We start from the raw sequence: 24,332 nt of genomic DNA on the forward strand, positions 1-24,332 counted from the left end.
GAAACCGTGACTGCAGACACTGTGCCGGGAGCTCCTCAAATCCCGCCCTTCCGGGCTTCTCACCCAGCCTCCTCACTTCACGGCTCTGAGAAAACACTTTTCTTATGCGCCAGGCAGACTCTTGACATCCGCAACAAGAATTTGAGAAGTACAGAGATGGCAAAAGAGAATTTGAAGTTTTTAAAAGCGAACTGTAATAGGGAAGAAGAAATCTGACTCCACATTAGATTTGTTTCTTTCCCTTTAACCTTTTCTTCTACTGCTTTTGCTTGAGTTAAGAACGTTGCTGAGAGCCTGAAATATTGTTGCTGTTCACTGGTTCAGTCGCGCACGACTCTTGGTGACCCTGTGGACTGTAGCCCGCCAGGCTCCTCTGTCTGTGGGATTCTCCAGGCAAGCATACTGGAGTGGGTTGCCATTCCCTCCTCCAGGGGACCTTCCCCACCCAGGGATTGAACCCCCAGTCTGTTGCACTAGTTGGTGGAGTCTTTACCAGTAGCCCCACCAGGGAAGCCCCTAGCCTGAAATACACAGGAAGGCCATCCTCAAGGCTCTGACGTTTAAAGGGCTGACGCTTTCCCATTTTTACAGACGTAAAAAGCTGTCTTAAAATGCTGTTGTAAGAACCTAGAACCTAGGATTCCTGCACCCAGAACTTGGTCACAACCAACCACGCCCCACTTCTCTCGCCTTTAAAATGCTTTGCTGAAACCCCTTCAGGGAGTTGGGGGTTTCGTGGCGGGGGAGGGTGAGGCACCGTCTCCTCACTGGCCCTGCAGTCAACCTTTCTCAGCTCCAGACCCCAACGCTTCAGCCCTGTCTGGCCTCACTGTGTGCCAGGGACACGCGCCTGTGTTGGGTCACGGAACTGGCCGGTCCACTGGAGCGTGTATGAGGAGACTGTGGCAGGAAACACAGCTTCGGGTGTGTAGTGGGGTGTGTGGTTTAGGGGGAACAGGACCCCCCGGCATCTCAGGCCAGGCCCAGTCCTCACACAAGCCCAACAGAGCAGTCAGCCGCAGGATGGAAAACACACAGCCCCAATCCTGCTGAGAGCCAGCAGCAGCGGTGCCGGTCCGAGCGCCCACTAACCCCAGTGCCAGCTGCACGGGGACAGAACCGGCTTCTTGGGCATTCGATGGCACCTGGAATCGTAGGCTTTCCCCGCCTTCTTAGAAGTGGCGAGACTGCAAACCAGCATGACGACTGGATTGTGAAGCACCAGTCAAAATGCTTCAGACGGCTTTTATGTGCCCACTATTCTCTGCGTCTTTGTTTCCTGAGAACGGGGGCCCCCAGCCTCTGGGATCTCATGCCTGATACTCTGAGGTGGAGCTGATGTCATGATCATAGAAATCGCATACTCAGTAAATGGAAATACACTTGAGTCGTCTCCAAACCAGCCCCCTGCTCCAGTGTAAGGAAAAACCATCTTCCATGAAACGGAGCCCTGGCGACAAGGCGAGGGAGCACTGCCTAAGACCGAACGGTCTTGCCAGGAGCACTCACGGGCAAGAGGCACCCAGGGACGAGAGCTCTGCACGCTGCATATGTGTTTCCTGCACGGCCTGCCTAGGTGTTGAAATCAAAGAACAGAGCTCTGAAAGTTACCCGGAAAGAGTCTGCCCAGCTATCACAGGACTTAAGGGTCACCAAACCACTGAAAGACACAAGCCAAAGCACTACAGCTCACACCTTACACCAACATCGGGAGGACATGTGCACAACTGAGAACTGAGCACACGCGCACGTGCTCTCCTGGCAGGTCCCCCAAGGCCTGCCGGTGGTTTCGGGCTCCCACGCCGGCCAGCGGGTGTTGACCTTCACTTCCTTCCTTCCTTTCCGTCACTTCACTGCTCCCTCAGTGACTCACCCAGCCCTGCCAACTCTGCCTTGACGGAATCGCACTGGACCTAAAACTCAGTCACACCTACTTGGAAAATGTGACCTTAGCGGACATGCACATTGGTCTCTGCAGAGAGACAGTCCCCGTAACTAAGGTGAGGGCTGTGAGGCGCTGCAGCAGGTGGAGAGGCTGGGGGCGCAGAACGCCCTTCCCCGCCCCTGCACCTCACCCCCTGCCCTGACATCTCGTGGGTACTGAGCAGCCCTGTACCAAGGTCACAGCTGTGGAGCCCTGTGTGTAACTGGGTCATCTGGAACAGACCAAGCTCCATAGCAACTGTTGACGTGAGGCCCCCTGAGCTACACCAGTCGTTCCCTGACTCCGTATTAGATAAAACATCCACCCTGTAATGCCCTAATGACCAGTCACCTAATACCACCCCTCCAGCAGGAATTGGCTTTGTCCCGAGGCTGCAAACATCCACTACCGACCCACGAAAGCATCGGCTCTCCCGTGAGCCGCTGTTCTGACAGCGTCTTCCACTCTAACAAACTCGACTCTGAAATGTTCTAGGTCTGGAATGTCTTTTCCAACCTGCACACGGACCACGACATATACGAACCTTTAACCTACGGGGGTGATGTTTGGAGCTCAGCACCCTTAGCAGGCACCCCGGGACACAGTTTCGGGACTCTAAGGAGCTTGGCACCCATAGCGGGCACCCCGGGACACACTTCCAAGAATCTTAGGCAGTGGCTGGTCAGGAACACTCCTCTGACAGCCTGTGTGTGTAACCGGGCAGGTCTGTGGGAGACGCAGCCCACCCGCTACAGTGCCAGGCAGACAGCGGGCACCTGAGCTCTGCCTGCTACATCTGGGGCAGTGGCCGAAGGGCCCCGTTCAGGACTCAGAGCCACACAGGGGCTGCAGAGTGCTACACGGGAGCACAGAGGCTGGCCAGCACTCTCCTGTCACTGTCCCCAGTGTGGGACTGTGGGACCTGCGCTGACCAAGGCTCAGAGGTGAGCTGAAGGTCACAGCGGCAGGAGGGTCACAGCATTTAGGGATGGCGTCCAGGTCTCCAGAATGCAGTGTTCTTTTCACTTCACCAAGCTGAGGGCTCAAATATATCTGGATTTTATCTCCAGGAGAACAGATGAGCTTAATTAAACTGTAGCTGGAGGGGTTTAATTTAGAAGGGATGACATTTGCAACGAACGACCGGGGAGGTGAAGCGAAGCGTTTCAGGGGCTCAGCACCCAGAGGTGGCGACCCTGCTCCTCCAGAGACGCTCAGACTCAGCGCGGGGGGGGGGGGGGGCCCCTGTGGGATAACCCACGTCCACGAACTTCACCTGGCTGCTTGTCTGAACCACCAGGGAGTCAGGAGGTCCCTGAAAGACAAGCATCATCAGAACTAAGATGGTCCACTTGCTAGCAATGAAGATGCACGAAAGAGAATCTCCATGTGATGGTGGTGGACGGAAGGGACAGTGGATGGGATCAGGGAAATCCTTCAGAGGCGACGTGGAGGCTGATGGACGACACAGCCCCTGTTGAGGTGAAGGGGAGTCCAGGCTTTCTGACGAGGAGGGCACTGGGGTCACTGTTACGGTGGAGGGAAGGAGAGCCTGCTTCCTGACAGCCTAGGTTTGAGGGCACTGGGGAGGGCCAGGTAGAGACAAGACGGGCCTGCCTGTGTCCTGGGTGAGCAGGACCGGGCTGGGTGTGAGCAGGCGGGCGAGCAGGACCGGGCTGGGTGTGAGCAGGCGGGCGAGCAGGACCACGCTGGGTGTGAGCAGGTGGGCAAGCAGGACCGGGTTGGGTGTGAGCAGGCGGGCGAACAGGACCGGGCTGGGTGTGAGCAGGCAGGCGAGCAGGACCGGGCTGGGTGTGAGCAGGCGGGCTGGGTGTGAGGTGAGGCAGCTGAGTATGAGAGGAGAGGGCTGGCTGTGAGCGGAGATGGGCTGGGTGTGATCAGAGATGGCTGCGTGTGACCAGAGGTGGGTGAGTGTCAGAGGAGGTGGGCTGGGTGTGATTAGAGATGGCTGGGTGTGAACAGAGGTGTGTGAGTGTGAACAGAGGTGGGTGAATGTCAGAGGCGAGGGCTGGGTGTGACCACAGATGTCTGGGTGTGAGCATAGGTGTGTGAGTGTCAGAGAAGAGGTCTTGGTCTGAGAGGCGAGGGCTGGGTGTGATTAGAGATACCTGGGTGTGAGCACAGGTGTTTGAGTGTCAGAGGCGAGGGCTGGGTGTGAGTAGAGGTGTGTGAGCATCAGAGGAGGTGGGCTGGGTGTGAGAGGTGAGGGCTGGGTGTGATCAGAGACGACTGCATGCGAGCAGAGGTGTGTGAGTATCAGAGGAGGTGGGCTAGATGTGATCAGAGGTGCCTGGGTGTCATCAGAAGTGTGTGTGAGCAGAGGTGGGTGATTGTCAAGAGGCAAAGGCTGGGTGTGATCAGAGATGGCTGGGTATGAGCAGAGGTGTGTGAACGTCAGGGCTGGGTGTGAGGTGAAGGCTGGGTGTGATCAGAGATGGCTGCATGTGAGCAGAGGTGTGTGAGTGTCAGAGGAGGTGGGCTGCGTGTGATCAGAGATGGCTGGGTGTGAACAGAGGTGTGTGAGCATCAGAGGAGATGGGCTGGATGTGAGAGGCGAGAGCTGGGTGTGAGCAGAGGTGGCTCCCTCGGCCTTTTGCGGGCACTGGTGAACCACAGCACCAGCCCAAGGCCCCACTGGTCTCCCGTGTTGAAAGTTGGCCTGTGCTGTCAGCCTTGACGATCACCCCGCAGGTGGCTAATGTGTCTGAATACATCCAGTGCTAAAGCCCCTCACCCAGCAGACTTGGAGACGGGGTCCCTGGAAGGCCTTTTAGGTGACCGAGTCCCAAGGGGGCCTCATCAGAGAGGGTGGGGGTCCCTCGAAGTAGATGGGGAAGCTGTTCTGCCCACCCCGCCCTCCTCGCCCCCGGAGGACCGCCCCCGTGAGGACACAGGAGCGAGCAGGACGCCCTGATGAGCGCCCCCTGGGCTGGACCCCGGCCCCAGGACCAGGGGGCACACGTGCCTGCTACTGCAGCTCCCCCGAGTCTGTGCTCCTGCTCTCCGGCCGCCCGAGCACACTGTGGTGACACGCCCGGGGCGAGCTGTGCGGCAAACCCCACGGAGCACCTTCTCAGAGGAAGAAGCGCCTGGGGATGGCTCAGACGGCAGCCGCCTGCGGTCTGCGCGGAGGAACCAGGAGCTTCCCGGGTGACGCAGCGCACGCTTCCTCTGGCCGCAAACAGGGTTATTGCCGACGGACCCGCTGAGGGGATTTTCCCCCTTTACCTGCAGACGACGTGTACAGAGAGCCTGGCGGTTACCATAGGACGTGATACACACGCAAGGAAACGTGTGTTTGTGCACGCTCAGGCGTGTCCGATTCTTTGCAACCCCATGGGCTGCAGCCCGCCAGGCTCCTCTGTCCATGGGATTCTCCAGGGAAGAATACTGGAGTGGGTTGCCATGCCCTCCTCCTCCAGGGGATCTTCCCGACCGGTGAATCAAATCAGAGTCTCCTGCACTGGCAGGCAGGTTCTTTACTACTGAGCCACCTGGCAAGCCCCCATACCACACTGAGCGACTGAACACCAATAACGAACTCGATATGAGTTAACTGTTGTTGTTGCTGTGGTTCAGTCGCCAAGGCGTGTCTGACTGTTCCCCACCCCATGGACGGCAGCACGCCAGGCCTCTCTGTCTACCACCATCTCCCAGAGTTTGTCCAAGTTCAGATCCATTGAATCTGTTTAACCTAGTGCACAACTGATCCAGCGTTTCTCAGGCATTCTGTTCATTGGCACACCCTAAGAAGTCTTTGCATTCAGCTGATTTTTTTTAACCCTATAGGGTGACTCCCACCCCTTCCCTGCCCATTATACACTAGTCCCTGGTAGCTCAGCTGGTAAGGAATCCACGTGCAATGCGGGAGACCTAGGTTCCACCGGTGGGTCAGGAAGATCCCCTGGAGAAGGGAAAGGCTGCCCATTCCAGTATTCTGGCCTGGAGAATTCCATGCACTGTATAGTCCATGGGGTCGCAGAGTCGGACACGACTGAGCGACGTTCACTCACACTCACACAAGCAGCAGCTAAGATGGAATTCTGCAGGAACCAGCAAGGGAGAAAGTGGCCAGGTGAAAGGGTATACACTTGATGGGGTCCTGTGGGGAGCCAGGCAGAGTGAACTGGAAACAAGACCACAGCTGTGCTGTACACACATTCCACAGGCAAAACCAGGGGTGTAGGAAAAGGTTTTTAGTGCTGGAACTTAAGTGAGATTGCTCCCATGCGTGCATGCTAGGTAACTTCAGTCGTGTCCCACTGTCTGCAACCTGCATGGACTGTAGCCCACCACGTCCTCTGTCCATGGGATTCTCCAGGCAAGAATATTGGAGTGGGTTGCCATTCCCTTCTCCAGAGGATCTTCCCATCCTGGGAATCAAACCTGCGTCTCCTGCATTGGTAGGAAGGTCGTTCACCACTAGGTCCATCTGGAAAGCCTGAATGCTCCCAGACTAGCAGAGTCCTGTGTGTCTAATACATGTATTTGCAGGCATGGCTATTTAGTTAACTTATCAGAAATCCAAGATACAACCCATCCTTGTAAAGGTCTGAAGTCCTGTCAGATTTTCATTCTGTGATGGCGGCTTGAGATGGCTGGGTTACATGAACACGCTGTCCTGATGACCTCATGAGAACTACCGTCCTCTGAAACGGCCCACATGGGGAAATTTCACAGCCACGTGTAGAGAACCGAGAAAGCCGCTCAGCAGTCACGCTGGCGCAACCACACTACAGGAGCAAAGTATACAGGAGCCCCTCAAGTGATGTTTCCAGTCGGTAACAAAAGCTGGCTTCTGGCACACCCCTGCACCAACTTACATCTTGTTTGATGTATGTGTCTGTGCATATGAATCCACAGAACCAGAAGCAACTTAATTGCTTTGAGATCTATTTACCAGGAGTCACGCCAAACACAACCGAACAGAAACATCACAGACAGACACAGCAAAGGGCTCCAGTCAGGTGGATGCTCCCTGTGATGCCAAAGGGAGATGGGGCAGGGGTGTAGGAAGAGGTTCTCAGTGCTGGAACTTAAGCGAGATTGCTTAAGGATCCCTGCAAAGGGAGATGGGGCTGCCGTTGGATTTCCTTGTTCCATTCTGTGGAGGTCGAGAGGCTTGAAATACATCAAACAGGACGACTGGCAATACTTGAGGGCTTCCTAGGTGGCTCAGCGGTTAAAGAACCCACCTGCCAATGCAGGAAACATGGATTCCATCCCTGGGTTGGGAAGACGCCCTGCAGAAAGGAATGGTAACCCACTCTAGTATTGTTGCCTTGGAGAATCCCATGGACAGGGGAGCCTGGCGGGCTGTAGTCCATCATGGGGTCCCAAGAGTCAGACTAACACACACACATACACACCTAGACTGGATGTGAAAACGGAGATGAACACCCATCCAGGTGACGTGAGGAGAAGTGTGTGTAGGAGGTATATTTCATATCTCCTGTCCAGGAAGAGTTATATCTCCCCCATCGTTCCATCTCAGACAGCTGAGAGTGGGTCCTTATGGCTCTAAATAATGTAATTACACAGCATTGTTCACTATACATTCTAGGCCTGTGAGCTGTAGATGGCCCATTTCTTTAAGATTTTTTTTTTTCCATATGGGACCATTTTGAAGGTCTGGTAAACATTGCTTATGTCTATGTTTTCGTTTTTGGGCCTTCAGGCAGGTGGGAATCTTAGTTCCTCAACCAGGCATCAAACCCACACACGGAAAGGCAAAGTTCTGGACCAGTGGACCGCCAGGGAAGTCCCATGGGAGCCCGTGTTTTCATGACAACTGGGAGCGCCCAGGCCTGGCCGCCTAAGTCACCCTGCAATCCAGAGGACCGCGGACCATGGCCTTTGATCTCTGCAGGGCTGCCAGCAGGGCGAGGTGGTGCAGCGGGTCTGGGGGAGATGCGAGGGCACAAGGGCCCTCCTGTTCAGGAGGTCACTGGAGCCACCCAGCTGGGGAGGGCCTGGGACGTGCCAGTGGCCACAGACCACGGGAAGGTGCAGGTGGGATCCAACGCGGGCATCACGGAGCCTGGGAGGCTCCCGGGGCCAACGCAGGACCAGCTGGTCAGAGGGGGAGCCAGACCAAGGGCTCCTGGCAGGCAGCACTCCCGGAAGGCACGGGGAAGGTGAGACCTCTCGGGATGGAGGAGGACTTGAGGGCCTCCAGAAATGCAGAGCTCACTGAGCAGAGGCCTTCCTGCTGGCCAGCCAGATGCTGAATGTCAGGGGAGAGGAAGCAGGAAGGTGACAAGGAGGGGTTGGGGAGAAGAACAAAAACAGGGACTCCCTCAGGGGTAAAGGGGGCCCAGAACAGGCCACAGGGGCCCAAGGATTCTTTTGAGCTGAAGACATTGAGAATCAACAGCAGTGGGAAGAGGCTTTTTCCTAAAGCGTCCTTATATTCCTCAAAGCAAAGGCTCCCTGTGTCAGTGTTACTTGTGGAGTCGTGTCCGACTCTGTGCAACCCACAGACTGTAGTGCGCCAGGCTCCTCCATCCATGGGATTCTCCAGGCAGAAATACTGGAGTGGGCTGCCATTTCCTCCTCCAGGGGATCTTCCCAACCGAGGGATCCTATCTGGGTCTCCTGTATTGCAGGCAGACTCTTTACCATCTGAATGGGCTTTACCAAGCCCTTAAAGCCTCCCTGAAAAATTCAATCACACAGAAACTTCCCTAGTGGTGCAGTGGTACTGATGCTAGGAGCATAGGTTCCATCATTGGTGGGGGAACTAAATCCCATACCCCATGCCACGAGCACAAAACATTTAAAAAAATCAGTACGTCCCTTCCTTCTCTTGTGTTTTGTGCATAGAGAAGACCTACAGAAAATAAACCCTACACAATTAAGAAAATGTAACATGATCATGTATTTCGATAATTACCTTAAGTGTCAATGAGTTAAATGCACCAAGTGAAATGTGAAAAGTCGCTCAGTCATGTCCGACTCTGCAACCTCACGGACTATACAGTCCATGGAATTCTCCAGGCCAGAACCTTGGAGTGGGCAGCCTTTCCCTTCTCCAGGGGGTCTTCCCAACCCAGAGATGGAACCCAGGTCTCTCGCATTGCAGGCGGACTCTTTACCAGCTGAGCCATGTGGGAAGCTGCAGTGGGTAGCCTGTCCCTTCTCCAGTGGATTTTCCTGACCCAGGAATCCATCCAGGGTCTCCGCCATTGCAGGCAGATTCTTTACAAACTGAGCTACATTCCAACCAAAAGACAGACTTGCCCGGCAGATGAAAACAGGTATATCAGTTGTGCTTGTTCCATTCCGTGGAGGTGAAGGGGCGCTTGGAAGTATCAAAGGTGCTGACTGCCTGCACTCGAGGGGCTTCTTGGGTGCAGGCACCCACCCCCACCTTCTACATCACTCTGCCTGACCCCCCAGATCGTATGTAATTATTTTATATTGTTATGTTGACCATGTTCCCATTATGGCTTGCAAGTGTAATGATCTTTATTTATTTTTTGTTTGGCTACTGACTGTGAAAACTGATAAACATCTTTCTCTATTGTGATTATGTAACTATTACTAACTTAATACCACTGTCTCATCATCGGTCAACAGGAAAATAATACGATTCTGTATCAACAAAACTGTATCATAAAAAACCATGTAATAGAAAAACCTGTAATCGCTTTTTAAAATCCATATGGCTGTCAGAAGTAAATTGGAATTTTTTGAAACATACAAATGCCCAGGTATTGCTTGCTTTTCTCCAAAGCCCCAGATGTGTTTCTGGTGAGCTGCCACGTTTGAAAACAACTGGACTATATGATGATCTTATACTTTTACCCACTTTGTTTCACTTTTTCTGTTTCACATTCACTGCTATTTCATTTAGTTTATGTTTTCCAATTTCTCCATCTCTCTTTTTTTTTTGATGTTCTTTCTCAAGTCTTTATCAAGCACACTAGAAAAGCTTTGATATACACCTATATAGTGTACTATAATACAATAATTACAATATACTAGTGTATAAATACAATATATATTGTAGAAAACTTGGGAATTTTGGCCTAACTAAAAAATTTGACATTTCGATTCCACTCGTTTGACCTAGTATGAATAGAGTGCTAGATTTCTAATTTTTTAAAAAAATACACATGCAACAGGCAGCAAAGGTTGTATAGCACAGGGAACTGTAGTCATATCTTATAATAACCTGCAATGGAAAATAATCTCAAAAATAATATATATGTATATATGTATAACTGAATCACCTCACTGTGCCCCTGAAACATTGTAAGTCAACTATACCTCAATAAAATATATATAAAGAAAAAGAAATTCTACTGCCATAAAGCCTCTCCTTAGGATTTTCACAACCCAGGAACGTTGACTTTTATGACTAAACGGAAGTCTGCAGAGGTCAACACCTGTGTAAGAAATCACCCCAACAGACGTCACCATACAACGACCGTCTCTCTCTTCTGTTCTCCTGAGAGCCCATTTATGTTCCTGAAAGATATCTGGTCTCCCAGAAGTGCCCCTCTTTTTCTCCCCAAGCCCTATTAAGATGGTATATAAACCCCAGCTTCTATATGCCTCCTTGAATCGTATTTCCTGTGCAGTGCCTTCTTATGCAGAGAGAAATCTGTCCATTTAGTTGACACACCCCGTACACAGAACCTAAGAGCGTATAGGAAGAGGTCCCAGAACATGCCCCCGGGACCTGGTTATCACTACATATTTTAAGCACAGAAGGATGACACCTGGACAGGTTGGGAGGAAACAGTTTCAGTGAAAACAATGAACATCAGCCCTGTGAGGCGTTTCCTCCTAGCAGACCGTAACCAGTGTGTGAACGCAAACCCCCCTTTCACACCGCCTGTGCTTTCCCGCTTCCCTATTAGTACCGCAGCGCTGAGTTCATTCGGTGACACGCACACCATCGCAAATTTGCGCCGGCACCATGGCTCTCTGCAGGGACTTACTAATCGTGTGACACGCCCTTGCACTCTGAGGTTCGCCACCGCCGCGTGCTGGGGCCTGCACTGTGTCAGCGGCAGAGCACAGGACATGACCTAAGAGGTCTGTCGTGTCTGCACAGGCCTCTCTGCACCCGCTTCCTGGATTCAGGTGCTAAGTCACTCAGTCGTGTGCAACTCTCTGACCCCATGGACTGCAGCCTTCCAGGCTCCCCTGGCCATGGGATTTCCTAGGCAAGAATACTGCAGTGGGTGGCCATGCCCTCCTCCAGGGGACCTTCCCGACCCAGGGATCAAACCTGCATCTCTTACATCTCCTGCACTGACAGGCGGGGTCCTTACCACTGAGTCCCCTGGGAAGCCCCTGCACTCGGGAGACAAACTCAAGTACAGGATGATCGAGCTGCAGAGTGGGGCACAACCAGGAGCCTGTCAACACAGCCCTTCTTACCACCAGAAGCACGTCACCAGGGGAAAACCCAAATGCATGAGCTGTTATTTGTGTACGAAATGGGACAAGAGAGGTTGTCCTCTGCAAGACAAACACCTGCATGAATAGACGTGGGTGTGGAACGAGGGTGACTGGCGGAGGACACCGGAAGAGCTGGATTACGCCCAGGCCACGCACTCGCTCAGCTTCCTTTGACGCATCTGAAATGAACACCGTCAGGGCGGGCAACAGGGCCATTCGAGCTCCGGCCCGGCGCCTCACCAAGGGAATCTCCTGCCCTGCAAGCTAGAGCCCCAACCCCTGCCCACCCCCCCAACTCCGTCCATGGTTTTGCTGCAAATGTCTTCACGCAAAGCCAGCAACATGGTCTCCTTGTCGCTGCTTGCGCACACACTCGCCAACCTGCAAACACCGTGTTTCCATGAACAGGGTGCCGGGCGAAGGAAGGGCTGCCTGGAGGTGGAGGCAGGCAGGCAGCAGCCTCCTCTTTGAACTCCCGCGGCCACATGATTCAGGAGGTGACGGTCCAGCATCTTGTCCTCTCAGCTGCCAGGATGGGCTGGAAAACAGTGCTCCTTCTGGGAGCCTCCCGGGAGGTACCAGTCTGCCCGGGGGGAGGGGGGTGGTGCCTCGCTTCGCCAGGCTGATCAACAGCAACCTGCAGTGCATACAGGAGGTGGCCCTTCTAGAAGCCGCTTTATCACCTGAAGGGGTCAACATTAAGTGGGGCGGGAGGAGGGGCAGTTCTTAGGGAAAAGAACCCATCTGTGTGGAACCTGTAGCGGGACGCTGAGCCCGTGGACACGGACACGTCCTGACATAAGAAGCAGAGCCGCTCGGCCCCCAGCCCCTGCCCTGCCAGCCCTGCGGCTTCAGCTCCAACTCTGCGGCTTAGCGGCTGGCCTGCATCCACTACTGAGCTGAACTTGCCGTGTATGGGAATCATTGTCCCTCACTGACACTCAATGATGCTTATGGCTGCAATGTAAAAAAAAAAAAAATTTTGGTCTTTGCCCCCGGTATCCGCCAGGCTTCTCTGTTCACGGGATTCTCCAGGCCAGAATACTGGAGTGGGCAGTGGGTAGCCAGTCCCTTCTCCAGGGGAATCTCCCTGATCCAGGGATGAAACCTGGGTCTCCTGCATGGCAGGCAGATTCTTTACCGTCTGAGCCACCAGGGAAGCCCTACTTTAACTTTCCTGCACAGAGCTCCTAAAACCCTTGACATGTCCTGGGCAGTGAGCACATTTTCCGCGTCATTCATACTAATCCCCTTTCAAGCATGCCTGAGTATCTGGTCCCTAGATGGACGCAGGATGCGCGGGGTGGGGGGCTGTTGATGGGCTCCTGGCTGTGTCCCACCCCAAGGCGCGATTGGAGGGCTCCTGGCTGTGTCCCACCCCAAGGCGTGATTGATGGGCTCCTGGCTGTGTCCCACCCCAAGGCGTGATTGGAGGGCGGCCACTTATAGCCCACCCCCTCATCTCCACGGCCAGCAAAGGATGCATTTACCAACGGCCAGTGAATTAACTGCCGGCAATGGAGCCTCCACAAACACCCCTGGAAGGAGGTGCCAAGGAGGCATGGCACTGAAGACAGGTGGGTGCTGGAGGCTGGTGCACCCAGTGGGCCTGCACGCTCCAGCAGCCCAGCCACCCGCCCCTCACCCCACACAGCTCTCCGCTGCAGGGTTCCTGGGCTGTATTTATATCACGTATCTGGCTGCAGTACGTCTTGGCTGTGGCAGGCAGAAGCTTCGCTCTTTAGCTATGGCGTGCAGACTCCTAACTACGGTGACGGGGGATCTAGTTCCCTGAGCAGAGATAGAACCCAGGGCCCCTGCATTGAGAGCCCAGAGTCTTACTACTGGGCTGCCTGGGTAAACCAGTGAAGGCAAGCACAGTGTCTTCCTGAGTTCTGAGTCGTTCTAGTGAGTTACAACTGCCGAGGTAGTGGGCTCTGTGGGATTCCCAAGCTTGTGGTCGGCCGGGGAGAAGTGTGAGTGGCTGCGATGCCTCCGTTGGTGGCTGGCGTGTGAAGTGGGGGCCGTCCCTGGGAGCTGAGCCGCTAAGCCGGGGTCTGCACTGACTCCAGGGGAGCTCCTGTCCTAGGTATACTGAATCGTGGGAGGTCCAGTGCGGGTCTGAGATCAGGCACAGGCTGGGGCTGGGACTGGTAGTGCTGGTTCTGTGTTTCGATTGCCCTTATAAGCTGAATGCAGCAAGTCAGGTCCTAAACCCAAAAGCAGGTCATTCAAGAACGCTCCCCCATCTCCTGCCTCTGGAGACTGGTTTTGCAGTAACAGTCCTGAGGCTCTGATTTCTGTGGCACCAGGCTGCGTCCCATCACCGGCTCACTGGTTAGTGGGAGGGCACAACGGTGAGAAGACCTTCCAGGGAAACGCTCTTCCCTGCACAGGTTCCCCACAAGGCACCTGATCCAGGATCCTGGAACCAGCTGGGAACGCCGCACCCCAGTGGATACACGCCCTGCCTGGGGGAGACACCCCGGGGTCACCAGGAGCCACGCCTCTGGAGAAGCCCCCAGACGCTCCGGAATCCACACCTGCGGACAGCCGAGGCTCCGCCCCGCACCTCAGCAGCCCCAGTGCGCCATGAGGCACCACTGCTCACCGCCAGCCTGTCCCAGACTCAGACACCTCCTCCGCTCCCCACGGGGGACCCTGCGTGATGCAGGTGGAGCTCCTCTGGCGGCCCTTTCCAGTGGGAGAAACACACAGAAGCCTGTCGACCGCTCAGTGAAAACCAAGCGCCCTCGCACGCACCAGCTCGGCGGTGACGAAGTTATCACCGAGAAGCGCGCAGGCAGAGCGGCGGTGAGGGTGGCTGACCGACGTCAGAATCGCCGAACTGAACTGCACATGCGCGTCCGGGTCTGCGCGTCACAAATGAGGATGCCGGAGTCCCGTGTCTCCAAAGGCCCCTCTTCCCCGCTCGGTGCCCATAGGCCACGCTTGGTCAGCTCTAGACGCTCTGGGACCCCCTGGGCGCCCCGTGCGGTTCAGTCTGGTGGGTCTCTCCAGCCGAGTCTCAGGGCCTCCGCGCTGCCCCCCACGACGTGCAGGGCCCTCCCCAGGCATGGCGCTCCCACTGCCTGCAGTGCCCTCGCCTCGAGTCTCAGGAGCCACGCAGCAGCCGTCCGCGTGGACACGGGGAGCCCCCCGACCTGCACCGGGTATCTCCCCCATTCCCAGCCACGCTGCGTACCTTGTTTGCGGGAGGAGCCGGAGAAAAGCGGCGCGCGCAGGTCAGGAAGATGTCGGGCTCAGGCTTCCCGCTCCGCACCTCAGGGTCGTCGCCCAGCACCACGTGGTGGAAGAGGCCGAAGAAGTCCTGGTGGCGGCTGGTCTTCAGCTGGAAGGACGCCGTCCCCGAGCTGGTGGCCACGGCACAGGGCACATCGTGCTTCCGCAGGTGGCGGATCAGCTTCTCCACGCCTGGGTTGGGGGCGGGGGGTGGAGGAAGGGGGACCGTCAGGGATGAGGGGGGTGTGTGCAGGCCTCGGCGGTGGAGGGGGGTGGGGGCGACGCTGGGCCAGCCCCGTTCCCCCCAGCTTGCAGCCTCGTCTGATCTCACCGCTGTCCTCACAGGGCAGGGATGTCAGCACGGGGACATCTGCACTCAGCACTGACATGGAAAAGCAGTTCAGGGCTCGGCGATGGCCTTTCCCAGAGGATCAGAGGCGACTACTGGGATGGCTGGTGCTCTGCTTGCCACGCCGGTCAGAGCAAGGGCCCCCTGACGGCTGAGCGGGTAAAGAATCCACCTGAACAGTATCTACATACAATAGCTAGGACGTGGAAGCAACCTAGATGTCCATGCACTGATGAATGGATAAAGAAGCCGTGGTACAAGTATACAGTGGAATATTACTCATACATAAAAGGGAACACATTTTAGTCAGTTCTGATGAGGTGGATGAACCTGTAGTCTTTTATACAGAGTGAAGTTAAGTCAGAAACAGATACACCGTTATGTATACTAACACATATATTTGGACTCTAGAAAGATGGTGTTTACCGTATATTAAAACATATGTGGACTCTAGAAAGACGGTGCTTACCGTATATTAACACATATATGTGGACTCTAGAAAGATGGTGCTTACCGTATATTAACACATATATGTGGACTCTAGAAAGATGGTGCTTACCGTATATTAACACATACATGTGGACTCTAGAAAGACGGTGCTGATGAGCCTACTTGCAGGTCAGCAAAGCAGATGCAGACACAGAGAACAGGCTTGTGGACACAGTGGGGGAAGGAGAGGGTGGCATGAATGGAGAGAGCAGCGTGGAGACACATACATTACCGTATGTAAAACAAGACAGCCAGGGGAATTCGCTGTACGAGTCACAGAACTCAAACTGGGGCTCTGTGACAACCTGGAGGGGAGGACAGGGTGGAGGTGGGAGGGGGTTCAAGAGGGAGGGGACACAGGTACACCTGTGACTGATCCATGTTGATGTAAGGCAGGAATGAAAACAATGCTGTAGAGCAATTATCCTTCAATTAAAAATAATAAATTAAAAAAAAAATAAAAGAATCCACCTGCAATGCAGGAGACGCAGGAGATGCTGGTTCGACCCCTGGGTTGGGAAGATCCCCTGGAGGAGGAGAATAACAACCCACTGCGGTATTCTTGCCTGGGAAATCCCATGGACAGAGAAATCGCCTGGTGGGCCACAGTCCATGAGGTCTCAAAGAGTGGTACACGACTGAGCAACTAAAGCTCTACCATTATCAGAGCAAAGCCGGGCAGCTGCCAAGAACTGTGACAACGTAGAGGACATGGACAAGTTCTTCTTGAAGAGGAAAGTTCTTTGGAAGAGAGTTCTTTGACAGCTCACTCGGGAACATAGCGATAACATAACTAGCCCTAGATCCATGGGAAAGAGACTGAATCTAAGCTAAGAACCGTCCCAGAACTGGCACCGCACGCCCTTGCTGGTGAACTTACCAAACATCCCAGGAAGAAACAATACCAATTCTCAGGAAACCTCAGAAAATCACGGGGAACACTTATTTCCCAACTCATGTTTTTGAGACTGGCACTTTTCTGATATAGAAGGTAGAGAAAAACATACCAAAAACTACAGACCCGTATGTCTTGTGAACACACACACTTAACCTCACACTGAAGCCAACTTACAACCACTATGAAAGTACCCTACTTGAAGAGTTGCTGTGGGGTTGGAACCTGTTATCTGAAAATATTAAAAAGCCACACTATTTAATTAGCTTGCAACAACTAATGACCAATATGTAGAATTACATTAGCTAAATTTCCATAAAAAACCTTCATGGAATTGGTGAATTAAAAGGATGAAAGAATGCCTATGACAAATATACATCCAATAATCACCTTGGTCTGGATATGGTGATTAAAGCTGAGTATCAACATGACTTGCATTAAAACAAAAGGTTCAAGTTGTATGACCCAACAGTAAACCAGCATACTAAAAAATACTGGAGCATATTTAAATATATGCTTCCTCTAAAACCTACTGGAAAAAGAAAATTTTGCTGGAAGAGTCCTCTGATGCTACTGATTATAAAAATTTAAATATGGTTGATCTCACTTTAGCTTATACTTTAAGTATTTCTAGTTCTGTGACTATTTTGTCATGCACTAACTTAACGGGGCAATACTAACCAAAATAAATACACACCAGCAAGCCTACACTGGAAAACAGAGTCAACATTGTTATCCATAGGGGAATGAATAAGTTTTTGGATGACTGTTAAATTTTTTTTTTAAGATCTGTTGCTTTTATTTATGTATTTATTTTTGGCTGTACCGGGTCTTAGTCACGGCACGTAGGATCTCCGGTGCAGTGTCCAGGCTTCCTCCCTAGCTGTGAAGCACAGGTTTAGTTGGCCCATGGCGTGTGGAACTTACTTCCCAGACCAGGGAGCAAACCCGTGGCCCCTGTACTAGAAGGCAGATCCCTAACCACCGGAACCCCAGGGAGTCCGGGAAAGACTCCTTTTAAATCAGATGAGCTCCGTGAAGATGCCCGAGATGGTTACAAACATGAGCCCAGAGTCAGGGAGGCTGAGCACAGCCCGTGGCAAGCAGCCCCGTGTCTGGGGCTTGATTCTGTCCTGGGATACAGCGACGATTAGCGTTCCGGGTGGTGACGCTGTGAGGGAACGCCTGTAAAACACACCACCCGTAAAAACACACACAGCAAGGCAAGGCCCCACAAGATGGTAGAAGCCATGGTCGCCACCAATCCATCAAACTCAGGTTACTCGTCAATCATTCAACTCTCCTGGTATTAACATGCTACTGCCCGATTACTTCAAAAACTTTTGTGTCCTTTAAATACTGTACGCTGACTTTTTCTTAGTCTGTCTGCGAAGTAAAAGACTAGAAACATGATGGGACTTCTGTCCTGCACAGAAGCTCATTAATTAGGTACATAAATGAAACCCAGCCAGCAGACAGCTGGTAGCCTCGGGGTGCTCAAGTGGGTTTCATGGCCGGGCACAGACAGATCGCTCTTGCTACACAGAATGAGCATTCCCAGGACTGATCTACAGGGAAGGAAAGAACTGTCGAAGATCAGCGATGCTGAGAGCTGAGTGTTTCTGCGTGACTTCATCCAGGAGGCTTCGGGCTGGTTAGGAGAGATATGGAGGCTGCCAGGAAAGTGGGTCTGCACATGGAAGAGCCAGGAAGGTGGTTCTGCACACGGACGCGTGCAGAGAAGGTCGACAGGGGACACGGGTTCTTTCAGCTGCTGCCCTGAAATTCAGGTGCTGGGTGGCTGTATCCAGCAGCCCCCCATCTAGCTCAGGCGTCCTCTGTGACACTTCACCTGAGCCCGCAGACACGTTGTGGTTGGGAGCGGAAAGGACCCAGGGCGGGGAGATGACACTATTCAGGGACGGGCTCAGCACAAGGGGACCTCGGAGCAGCCGCGGAGTCTAGAGTCCTGCGGGGAGGCGCAGGGGTGGGGCGGCAGAGTCGGGGCTTGGTTGATGGAACCACCCGGGGAGAGAGCAGACACCATGCCATCCTGGCATAGGGTTTGCTGCAAGCCGGCTGCCCCGCTCAGACCTCCAATCCGAGCATTCCTGGACACGAGGCTCGGTCCCTCCTCCTCGCAGCCCGCAGGGTGGAAGGGAGACCCTTCTCCTAGACAGTGACAGTGCCCCTGCCTGGGAGGGGACAGGCTGGCACCAGCGTGGCACAGGCCACAGGGGATGCCTTCAAGGGCAGTGGGTGCAGTGGTGGGCCCCGAAAGAGACGTCAGGGTGTTCTGAACATGAACTCACCTGGGACCTGGGTCTGAGCAGAGGTGAAGGTCCTCACCCCTGGGGTTTCTGACCATGAACTGACCTGGAATAATGAGGGTCTGAGCAGACGTGAGGTCCTCACCCCTGGGGTTTCTGAACATGAACTGACCTGGGACGTGGGTCTGAGCAGAGGTGAGGTCCTCCCCACTGGGGTTTCTGACTGTGAACTGACCTGGGACAATGAGGAGACCGTCTATGCGGAAGTGAGGTCCTCACCCCTGGGGTTTCTGACCGTGAGCTGACCTGGGAAGAGGAAGGTCTGTGCAGAGGTGAAGGGCCTCACCCCTGGGGTTTCTGACTGTGAACTGACCTGGGACAATGAGGGTCTGTGCAGAGATAAGGGTCCTCACCCCTGGGGTTTCTGACCGTGAACTGACCTGGGACAATGAGGGTCTGTGCAGAGATAAGGGTCCTCACCCCTGGGGTTTCTGACCGTGAACTGACCTGAGACAATGAGGGTCTGTGCAGAGATAAGAGTCCTCACCCCTGGGGTTTCTGACTGTGAACTGACCTGGGATGAGGAGGGTCTGTGTGGAGGTGAAGGTCCTCACCCCTGGGGTTTCTGACCGTGAGCTGACCTGGGACAATGAGGGTCTGAGCAGAGGTGAGGTCCTCACCCCTGGGGTATCTGACCATGAACTGACCTGGGATGAGGAGGGTCTGTGCAGAGGTGATGAAGGACATTCAGAATGAGATCAGCCCTAAACCCAGTGGGAGTTCCCAGTTGGCTCAGCGGTAAAGAATGTGCCTGCCAACGCAGGAGACACAGGGGATTCACGTTGGATCCCTGGGTTGGGAAGATTTCCCTGAAGAAGAAAATGCCAACCCACGGCAGTATTCTTGCCTAGAGAATCCCATTGACAGAGGAGCCTGGCGGGCTATGGTCCATGCGGGTCGAAAAAGGAGACTGTATGCGCCTGAGCAACGCACACATGCACTCAGCCCAGTGACGTCTGCCTTCCTCTGCTCCAGCTGTTGTCGTGCAGCCCCATTGGCCTGGCTGCTGTGTAAACACGGAAATCTGTTTCTCACAGGTCTGCAGGCTGCAACCGAGACCAAGGCACCCACTCAGGGTCTCCTGAGTGGGCCCTCTTCCTGACTCACGGCCACCTACCCCATGTCCTGATGTGGGGGGTGGGGGGAGCGAGCTCTGAGGGGCCTCTCACTGAAGGGCGCTAATCCCATTCCTGGGGTGCCACCTTGATGATCTCACCACCCCGCAATCAGGTCACCTCCAAATACATTAACACTGTGGGTCAGGACTTCAACTACATGAACTCAGAGAGACCCACAGACATTCGTAACAGCAACTAGGGCCCTTAGTAACTGGTGTCCTCACAAGAGAAAGGGCAACAGGCACAGAGAAGCCACGTGGAGACAGAGGGAGGCGGCCACCAGCCCAGGGACGGACACCTGGAGCCACCAGAGGCTGGAAGAGGTGGGGCAGACCCTCCCCTGGAGCCTCTGGAGGATCCTTGGCCCTGGGACGACTTGACCTCAGAACAGGACTTGACTTGAAAACAAGATCTTTGCAGATGAGAAGTAAAGGATTCTGAAATGAGGTCATTTGGATGAGGGTGGCCCTAAATCCCACGATACGCTCCCCATAAGACACCGAAGAGACACATGGACACGGAGGAGAAGCCACGTGGAGATGGAGCCGGAGACAGGAGGGAGGCAGCCACCACCAGCCCAGGGATGGACGCCTGGAGCCCCCAGAGGCTGGAAGAGGCGGGGAGGAGCCTCCCCTGGAGCCCCTGGAGGGACTGTGGGCCTGCCCACACGCTGACCTCAGCCTTCCGGTCTCCAGGACTGTGCCTACATAAATTTCTGTTGTCCCAGGACACCACGTCTGTCAGTCATTGGAACATCAGCCACAGGAAACTGATGAAACGGACCCAAGGTAGGAGCTTGAGGTGGAGACTAGAAACAGGGGGCCGTGATTATGAGAAGGAGTCGTAGTTCATGACTGCAAATACAAACGTGTGCTGGCAAAATTTTGACAAACGGTTAGCCCTCAAGCATAGAGCTCGGGAAAGAAAGAGAAGACACACAGACACACACAGGAACAACAGGGGAGCACCGGTTCTCGGCAGCAGTAGGGAGAAGCCCCCGGAATCTCCAGCTGCCACCTCGGACCCCGAGACCAGGTCTCTCCGCTGGAATGACGGCCAGGAGGTGCAAGGGGGCGGCAACTTACAGGAGCAGGTTCTCAGAGCAGGGCTCCAGATGACGGAGACAGAGTGAAGGGACAAAGCAGGCGATCAGACAGTTAGCCCTATGAGGCAACTGGAAGCACAAAAAAATATGGGAGACCCCCGTAAGTTAAATGATCACTCAGGAAAGGAGAGCTGCTTAACCACACAACCAAGCAGGCTTCGCTCAGTTCAGTCGCTCAGTTGTATCTGACTGTTTGCAACCCCCTGGACCGCAGCACGCCAGCTTCCCTGTCCATCACCAACTCCCAGAGTTTACTCAAACCCATGTCCATCGAGTGGGTGATGCCATCCAACCATCTCACCCTCTGCCGTCCCCTTCTCCTCCCGCCTTCAATCTTTCCCAGCATCAGGGTCTCTTCCAGAAGTCAGTTCTTCGCATTAGGTGGCCAAAGGATTAGAGCTTAGCAGCAAAACCATGCAACAGAAGCAGGAGACTTGCCCCCAAACAATAAAAGGGCGGTGGCATGAGACCCACATCCCGCCCAGTGAGCTCAGTGACTTAGTCATGCTCTGCCCACATGAAAAAACAACTCTGTGAAATAGCTTGACCATGCAAGACAAGAAAACTCCCCTGCCCAACGTGGAGGAGGAGTTGATGATGGAAGCGTGACATCTACTCAAGAATGAGGAAAAAGGTGGTCTTCTCCTCCTCCCTACTTTTCTTTTGATTATAAAACTGTGGCTGGCCAAGTTCTCGGGGCGTGACAAGTCTTGTCCACCTGCTTGTGAGCTTCACAGGTGTCTTATTCTCATTAGCCACGAGTATCTACCACTCTGCTCTCTCTGAACTCCTCTCTGTGCTGAGACAGAAAGGACTATGGTACTGGAGCTCTTCAGAGCCCCCCCCACCCCCGCCCCGAAACAACATCCCAACCGTTGCACTGACACCTCTGCCCCTTCAAAGAGCACCCTGAGCAATGCCTGGATTTCAACATCATTGTGGATTTCTAATCAGTTGCTTTGGAATGGCATGACCACAGGCTACGAGCTCACATTCCAGGGCAGATAAAGGGGATAACCTCCTGCTGACTCACCCTGAGGGCCACTCTCCTTTCAACTGTGGTGTCTGACTCTTTGCGACCCCCTGGACTGTAGCCTGCCAGGCTCCTCTGTCCCTGGGATTCTCCAGGCAAGAATACTGGAGCGGGTAGTCATTCCCTGGGGATCTTCGTAATCCAGGGAGCAAACCTGAGTCTCTTTCATCTCCTACAATGGCAGGGGGGATTCTTCACCACTGGCACCACCTCAAGGGTGGATCTTTCTGACTCAGGGATCCCGAATTGCAGGCAGGATCGTTTACCATCTGAGCCACCAGGGAAGCCCCCCTCAAGAGTGGGGTGGGTGGCTCAGGGGCATGGCACAGCCTGGAAGAGGACTCTTCCTATGAGTCGGCATTGCCTTTGAGGGGTGCATTCTCCAAATCCTGCCCTGCGAACAGTGCAGCTCTGCTCGCTGGAGCCCCTGCCAGTCAGAAGCCAGCTCTGAGCATCTGTGGGCAGCTTACTTAAACCTCGCAGGACTGCAGAGCATCACCTGGGAAGTGCAGGTGCTAAAATGACCTGAGGCTGACACGCAGGCACACGTAAGAACACACAGAGGACCTGACTTCTCAGCTAGTCCCTGACACGCCTCAGGCTCATAAAGGAGACTCACCTCATGTACAAGCCAAAAAAAAAAAAAAAGAGTTCTCACTTGCTTAACACCTGTCTCTTCCTATAAAAGTTGCCAAGCAATGTAATGTAAATATTTCAGGATTTTCATTCTATGCATCAACTGTTTACTTGCTTTGGATGTTGGTGAATTTTTTTTTTAGTTCCTTTAAGGGATGTGTACCGTGTGTATACACACATCACACAGGTATCCTAAGAAATGTCCTAGAAGGAGGCATCGTGAATGGCTCAGCAATGTGCGCATGCTAAGCCAATCCAGTCGTGTCTGACTCGTTCTGACCCCGTGGACTGCAGCCCGCCAGGCTCCTCTGTCCGTGGGATTCTCCAGGAAAGAATCCTGGAGTGGGTTGCCGTGCCCTCCTCCAGGGGATCTTCCCGACCCAGGGATCAAACCTGGCAGGAAGGTTCTTTACCGCTAGCACCACCTGGGAATCCCTGTTAAACAGTAAGTAATGGGGTTTCCCAGGTGGCTCAGCTGGTAGAGTCTGCCTACAATGCGGGAGACCTGGGTTTGATCCCTGGGTTGGGAAGATTCCCTGGAGAAGGGAAAGGCTACCCACTCCAGTATTCTGGCCTGGAGAATTCCACGGACTATATAGTGCGTGGTTTAAGAAAGAGTCAGACACAACTGAGCGACTGAACTGAACTGATCTTGTAAGACCTGAAATTTATTTGTATATAAGAAAAAAAGATGAAGACATTTTAGTCAAGTCTATGACTGGACAGACACGAGTTTGAACAAGCTCAGGGAGATGATGACGGACAGGGAGGCCTGGCGTGCTGCAGTCATGAGGTCACATGGAGTTGGACAGGACTGAGCGACTGAACTGAACTGAGACGCATGGGTCCTACTCTCATTATGGACTGCAAGGAGAAGGAGACGTTTCTTTTGTGTCTCCCTGAGCACCCACTCAGCAGCAGCTGCACATAAGGGTTAAGTAAAGGAAGAGGAAGTTACAGAGGGACCCTGAGAAAGCGAGTGCCTTCTTGCCAGGGTGGTGGAAGGTGTATTCACCAAGTGGGGTGGCGGGAGATGGTCACGCTGGCTGACAGCCATGGGGAACTAAAGGCGGAAGGCAGATGAAGAACAAAACAGAAAAGCCAAAGGCAGACAGGTGGAAACAGACAAGAGGCTCAAGCACCGGGCCTAGAAGAAACAGGCCCAGGTGGACCGGGCCCGGGGCGCCCCCCAGGGAAAGTGCTGCCCACTGGGTGGCTGTGCTGTAGTCTTCAGGGCGCTCCCGAGAGCAGCGTCAGTGAATCCCGAGCCTGTCCTGGCGTGAGGGACTTCGGAGCCCCGGTGAGGACCTGTCCGGGTCAGGCCTGTCTCCACCTGGGACCTGTCCCCATGGGCAACACCCAGGCGACACTCCACGGTGGCGGTGGACCTGCATTCCTCAGGGGCCCATGTCACGGGGCAGTGCCTCTGGGCCAGCAGTCCTGGGCAGGGCCTTATCCCCGTCCCCTCCACGGGCCCGAAGTCACGTCCTGGGCTTTTCCGTGGGAAATCCCCAACCCCCACCCCCAGGGAAAAAGAGCAGGAAAAGCAAAGAGCCACGGCAACAGGAGACCTTCTTGGGGGTTTCACACCATTAAAAACCACAGACTTTATTTACCGGCCTTCCGAACCAACTTACTCCTGCTTAAACGATGCCAAAACACATTACCGTCATACACCTCCAAGAACCCGCGACTGAAGCAATCTTCTCCACAATACGGTGCAGGTGGACTTTCCTAGTGGTTTAGGGGTGACAAACCCACCTGCCCACGCA

At 54.0% G+C, this 24,332-nt stretch overlaps 1 protein-coding gene across 10 annotated transcripts in view; it reads right to left on the bottom strand.

Moving 5' to 3' along the window:
* Nucleotides 1-24,332, bottom strand: part of PUDP (pseudouridine 5'-phosphatase) — a 67,212-nt gene that overhangs the window by 4,316 nt on the left and 38,564 nt on the right. For 4 of the 10 annotated variants that reach the window (XM_086387694.1, XM_086387696.1, XM_086387695.1 and 1 more), the window contains one exon: nucleotides 14,568-14,797. In XM_086387694.1, coding sequence (XP_086243820.1) covers nucleotides 14,568-14,797 — 230 coding nt within the window. Of the gene's footprint in view, nucleotides 1-170; nucleotides 3,240-6,821; nucleotides 7,189-9,390; nucleotides 12,000-14,567; nucleotides 14,798-24,332 lie in introns of those variants that run through there. The other 6 variants (XM_086387701.1, XM_086387700.1, XM_086387698.1 and 3 more) reach the window with 5 other exon arrangements.

Source organism: Bos grunniens, chromosome X (genome assembly GCF_055505025.1).
Source record: "Bos grunniens cultivar Pamir isolate PY7600 chromosome X, Bosgru_T2T1.0, whole genome shotgun sequence".
Lineage (NCBI taxonomy): Eukaryota > Metazoa > Chordata > Mammalia > Artiodactyla > Bovidae > Bos > Bos grunniens.